The 6529-nt window shown below is 34.6% G+C and overlaps 1 protein-coding gene across 1 annotated transcript; it reads right to left on the bottom strand.

Annotated features, from left to right (window-relative positions):
* Positions 1 to 259: 259 nt before the first annotated feature.
* Positions 260 to 5673, bottom strand: LOC105622579 (transcription factor Sp4-like). Its single transcript, XM_012203994.1, has 10 exons — positions 5638 to 5673; positions 5121 to 5420; positions 3735 to 4167; positions 3264 to 3448; positions 2984 to 3073; positions 2202 to 2489; positions 1881 to 2118; positions 866 to 1358; positions 479 to 773; positions 260 to 418 (listed from the first exon to the last, which is right to left on the bottom strand). The coding sequence occupies exons 1-10, from the start codon at positions 5671 to 5673 to the stop codon at positions 260 to 262; spliced, it is 2517 nt and encodes an 838-aa protein (XP_012059384.1).
* Positions 5674 to 6529: the final 856 nt, after the last annotated feature.

Here is a 6529-nt window from a genome sequence, read left to right as displayed (position 1 = left end):
ATTTAAGATTTGTTTCTACCGAATGACATTTTTTTCAGAAATTTAATACTGAATATTGATTTCATCATAAAATGTATATTATAATATTTGGCGCTTTCAAGTCAACAAAGCAGAGCAATTAAACTTGATTAATTGAATCTGATAGGATTTAAGAATCAATCATGTTTACTTGCATGCTTTTAGCCGCTTTGAACTCGCCTATCTATTGATACCGACAAGTCGATTGTTGACTGATTTTATATTATACATCAAAAAATTTTTAGTCATTTACGTGATTCGATGAGTCATTTTTTACGGATTCGATCGGTTCTGCTATGATAATGTCAGATTGCTCCTCCTTGTGCAGAGCTATCATTATTTTTTGCTCAGTGGAAGACTGACTGTCAGATGAGCCTTCCTGCGTCGAAGTGGCAGCTTCCTGAAATTTAGTAAGTGACAATGCATCGCGTGCGATGCGTTTCGAATTTGTGGTACTTACCGTGCTTCGTATCTTCGTATGCGTTTTGATGTGTTTCGTTAGATGATCCGATCGCATAAATTTCTTTGTACATTCTGGACATTGAAAACGTTTTTCACCCGTATGGGTTCTACGATGCCTCTGAAGTTCATCAGATCTAGTAAACTTTTTACCGCAAAATATCCAAGTACAGATGAAAGGCCGTTCGCCAGTGTGCCAGCGTAAATGAGCACGTAGATGGCTCGTTTTTCCATATACTTTATTACATCCAGCAATGTGACATACATGTTGCCGTTTCCTGGTTATATCCCTATTTCTAAAGAGAAATATGGGGTTATATATCAATGTACATGTGACTATTATTCGTGACACAAATATTTGATATGGTTGAAAAAAGTTATCGCTCACCTGTCGCCATCGCCGCAATTGGGACATGTACACGCGACTCTTCTACGGTGCTGCTTATTAGGATCATCATTGGTAGGGGTAGTGGCCGGGTTCGGTATTTGCTGTTGATGAGATACAGGTGTAGCGGACGTTGTCAAGGTCCCGTGCTGAAGAGTTTGGAGAATCTGCCATTTGGTAGGATCATTTGAATCGAGTTGTACGGTTGGTGTTGTCGCAACGATAGGTGTGGCCGTAGTGGTTTGAACAGTGGCCGGCAACGTTTGAACTGTAGCCGGCTGCAATGCGCTCGCCGGTATTACTTGTACATTGCCTAAGCCTGGGATATTTTGCACGGGTATCGATTGTAAGAAACCATTGGTCGTATTCATTCCGGCGGTTGGCTGAATTTGCATTATACTTCCATTGCTCACATTCCTCATCATGTTACCTTGTTGCGCGGTCAAATTTGCTAATGCAGACGCAGGAATAAGCGTTAACTGTTGTCCTTGCGTTCCTATATAAGGATTATTTGCAATATTAATTGTTTGCAAAATTAAAAATTATGAGGAAATGTATCAGAAAATGTATAAATTAAAAGTACGATAATCTTTCAATATCCTGGATGAAGACAAAATCTATTCTATAATACAACCAAACAGAGGAAGGATTTCTTGTACAAAATGAATTGAAAATGTAAAATAAACTTTTTTCTTGCTATGAGCAATTTCTCTCTTAATAAAATAAATAAAATTTAACTATTTGTCACATTTTCTTTAATCTTGCCATTCGTAAAGTCGTTATGTAAATATGATAACATTTTTTAAAATATCTTTCCACAAATGTTCGTTAAGTGTACACGTACTTCGTGATTTTCAAATTTGATTTTCTCGAAAATAAAACCTTGAACAAAAAAAAATTATTCTGTATTTTTGACTTATTTTTGTATAAGGAATCGTTTTCCTTCGTCTGTTTGTATTGTAAATTTATTCCCGTCTTGTGTTTAATACAGTATGTGCACACATAACAATTCCCTTACCTGTAATCGTAATAGGTTGCACTGTAGGTTGAGCCGATTGTGTAGCAGGGATATGTATCACTTGCCCACTAGTTAATTGACTCGCATCGATATTAGTTACTTTGATATCACCTTCTACCGTTTCGGGCGGTCTTGTCAAACTAGATAACGTCTGCACGTCGATTTTCTGGCCATCTTTTGTAGTAATAACGTTAGTATTTCCCGTTATGTTTCTTCCTAATGTACCTATACCAAGAACCTAAGAAACGTATAGCATATCATTTAGAATAACTTTATGTACATATTATTAATATGTTAATGTTCAATTTAGAAGTATATTACTTGAACATTGCTGGGAGATGCAACTGTTGTGCTCCAAGTCGCTACTGTCGATGATGGAGTGGAGGACTGTTGCATCTGCTGCTGTTGCGACTGCTGTTGCTGCTGGGATGATGCTGGTTGCTGTTGTATCACCTGCTGTACCACTTGTTGCACTTGCTGCTGTTGTTGTACTTGGGCTTGGGCGACTTGTTGTTGCTGTTGCACCGACTGTACCACTTGTTGTTGAGTTTGTTGTTGGACGACTTGTTGTTGTGCTTGTTGATGTGCAACTTGCGTTACTTGCTGACTCTGTAATAGTACGTTAAATGTTTATCTAATAAGATCATGAAAAAAATAATGTTGAAAGGATGACTCATGGCTCTTTGCAAAAGCGATCGATTTGTAGTCGGAAAGTCCTGAGTTCGATTTCGATATTTTATATAGGAAAGTATTGAAAATCGACTCGTAACATAAACAATTTTATAATATTATATAACGAACATTTTACGTAATCAATCAAATTGACAAAATTCGATGCCTATATAATTGATATAAAGACATTATTAATTTGTAAATTGCGATAATAACATTTTGGTGATAGGAAAAATTTCTATATATGTATAAATGAAGATGGCCTCATTAAGTGTCGAAACGTTTATATTTATACATAATTATGATTTAAAATTAATAAATTAAAATTATTCGCTTCCAATATCTTGTATAGTGGAGTATGCCCTTTAAAATATTGTTTTGAATAATACATTTCAAATTTTCATTTATTGTTGAATTTGATTTATATTTACCTGAAGGTTTTGCAATTGCGGTAAACTAGCAATTTGCACTTGCTGAATTTGACCGCTCGGCGTGATAATCTGCGCCACTTGAGGTATTTGCTAAAATTAAAATAATTAGAATGTACATTTCATATTATTATAATTTATAATATTTCGCAATAATTATTAATAATTAATATTATAATATTTCGCAATAATTATTAATTGGTATATAGTATTAATTATATGGTATTAATTATAATGAGACGATCTCTTGCGTGAGACTTTGTCATGCCTCTGAATTACTTACTTGCATAATTTGTGGTATCATTTGCGTCGTGGGCATATTGAAGACGCTGGATAGCGACTGGACAGGAAGATGTACTGTCTGATAAACGGTTTGTCCATTATTGGCAGTGACTGGCAATTGCACAGGTACCGCTTGCTGAACGTGTTGCATAGGAAATTGCAGCGGTCTTACCTGTACACTTTGTCCTAGAACAATACACATTATTCCATCATCTTAAATATGTTAAAATTGTTTAGACATACTATTAATAAACCTATTCGCATTGCTTGAATTCCTCCCATAAATTTTTTAGGAGAAATATATTCGGTTAAAAAGCAAAGATTTTTAAAGCAAAAAGTGCAAGCAACGCGAACGAATCCTGTAATTGGAAAATTTTAATCACAAAGACACACATAAATTACATTCAGCACATTACAAAATAATATTTTATAAAAAAAATATGATTATAAGCGATTGCAATGAAGAGCATACCTGTCGGCAACTGAACAGTTTGTCCCGTAATATTTTGTATAATCGAAGTAGGAAAGACATTCGGTGCTCTTATAAGACTAACTGGCTGTGGTGTAATAATAGTCTGTCCGTTTGCTAGTTGAACTTGCTGGCCGGCAAGTTGCATTTGTTGACCATTTGCAGTAGCAAATTGCATTGTTGGCTGCGCCTGATGATGGGCACTTGCAGCCGACATCGCTGACGATGGAATAAATAGAGCTTCCTGACCATCTATATTAACAGTCTGCATTTGTGGGATTACACTATAACTAAGCTGTTGCTGTTGCGTTTGCTGCTGCTGAGCTTGTTGCTGCGTTTGCTGTTGCTGGGCTTGTTGCTGACTTTGTTGCTGCTGCTGTTGCTGCTGCTGTTGAAGAGCCGCTTGTGCCTGAGCACTGCTGATAATCTGAGCACCCTGTGAAATAAAAATTTCGTTTATAAATTAAAATTAAGTAAAGCGCACTTTAGACGATCTATAATTTGCGACCAAACTCAAAACAGAATTCTGTTTATAATTTTGCGTATCGTTAGTATGTTTTCTATTCCTGCACTAGACTGTTCTAGAATTCTCTTTCTCGTAGAGACAAATATCTCTTTTTAGACAAATATCAAACGTATGTCTATCTCACTTTAAGTTCCAAAAGAGTACACTAATTCAGCCACAAAAAATAGATCTCGTGTAACACAGAAAAAATAAAATATACATATAGAAAATATATGTCACTGATATATATTTTCTATGTGTGTATTTTACTTCTTCAAATATTTCCTATATTACGATACGCAAAATATTGTATTGATTGTAAATAGAATTCTGTTCTGAATTTGATTGTATCATCAAATTACAGTTTGTATGATATAAAGTAGGCTTTAAAAAATAACGAATTTAAAAACATGCATTGAGAAGAAAAATTAATCATTTAACTATATCAATTTAGTTCGTCATTTATTTCTTTCATTGGAGACTGTATACGTATTTAATTACAAATTCGATTGAAAGCACTAGTGCGCACTGGTGCATATTAAAGCCATTGTACACTGATTTAATTGAATATATTGAATATAAAAATGAAATGCAAATATTTCGAATTATGAAATACATATTTTACGTAATGGTACATTAAAATGTTGAGTGAATGGTACATTAAAATTGAGTACTTCATGATTTAATCGATTTTTATGTTTATTTGTAAACATTTTTATTTTGTGTACGATGGCTTAATGTGCACCAGTACGCACTGAGTGCGTCCAATCAAATTCGCTATAAGTCAAATATAATATATCAAATATAATATATAATGTAAAATTTTTTTCTCAGTACGGCGCATCAACTATTTTTTTAATATAGGTAATTATGTCTTCTCATACTTGCAAGAATTGATGAGGTAGCGATTGGACAGAGATTGCTTGCGTTCTCTGCTGTTCATGTTGTGGCTGTTGAGCTTGTAAAGGCACAAAGTTTTGCAGGGTAATAACTTGTGGCTGTTGCTGCTGCTGCTGTTGAGCTTGCTGAACATCTTGCTGTTGCTGCAATTGCTGCAACACATTAGCGCTTAGAAAACGAATCTGCGGCTGGACAGTTTGCTGCTGTTGCTCTAATTGTTGTTGATCTGCATCATCTTGCTGTTGCTGTTGAGGTTGCAAGGGATCCTGTTCTTCGATTTCTTCCTACAAATAATTATATCATTTATTTTCTTATCTTGTGAATTTTTTATAGTATAATAGCATATATTTTAAGCTAATTGCTGTGTATAAATATTGTATGATATTTATATAAAAATATCATTTATCAACATCAATTTCAAAAAAATAATATTATAAAAACAAAGTATTAATAAAATAAAAGTAAAGAAGTAGAAGAACTAGTAACACATAATAATTTTACCTGTGAAAGATTCCTGCCATCTATGCTCCGTTTCATGATGAATAATTTCGTTTTGCACTTTATACAATTTATAACAACGAATCTAATGTCATTTCATGTCGAGTGCTAGGAATTTATAATATAACAACTACATTGGCAATCTTCTTGAAGCTACAAGAAACGAATCGTCCACAGAAATAGCGCTCCTACAAAGAAATGTTATTTTTAGAGAATTGTGTCTATTATAGTAACTAGTTCTATAAAGGCTTATATTAGAGAAATATAACAATTAAAACAATTGAATGAAAGAGATATATAGAAAGACTGCATTGGTTTCAGAAGTCAGAGAATCGTTGCAAAGAATTCCTATTTTTAAAGAAATGCAGAAAGAGAGAAAAATAAAAGGAGACAAGAAAAAAGAGACTTTGTAGTGTCAGTTTTACACACTTGTATAAATGATATCTCGTTTTTCTCATTAATCTGAATAAAAAATCTCAAATCGAAAATATGATTCTAAATCTTTTAACAATTTAGTTGGAACTGGGATTTAACACGAAGATTTAAATAAGGAAGATTTAAATACAGAAGAGAAAAGAAACAGTTTCCAAATTCAAAAAATTAGATGGAGCATTAGAGATTTTACGCGGGGATTTAAACAGGGAAAGCCAGAAGAGAGGAAAAGTGCAGTTTCCAACTCCTTATAAGGGTTACGGGTGTTGGAGCATGTTGACATTGAGCTTTGCTAGCATGTGCAAGACGCTAACTCCTCTCTCTCTCTCTCTCTCTCTCTCTCTCTCTCTCTCTCCTCTCTCTCTCTCTCTCTACGTACGTACGTACGACGACGACGACGGACGACGACGACGACGACGACGACGACGACGACGACGACGACCGACCGTCCGTACCCGTACCC

The sequence above is a fragment of the Atta cephalotes genome, assembly GCF_000143395.1.
Source record: "Atta cephalotes unplaced genomic scaffold scaffold00046, whole genome shotgun sequence".
Classification (NCBI taxonomy): domain Eukaryota; kingdom Metazoa; phylum Arthropoda; class Insecta; order Hymenoptera; family Formicidae; genus Atta; species Atta cephalotes.
Note: the sequence above shows the minus strand (reverse complement) of the source record. Positions and strands in the feature narration are given on the sequence as shown.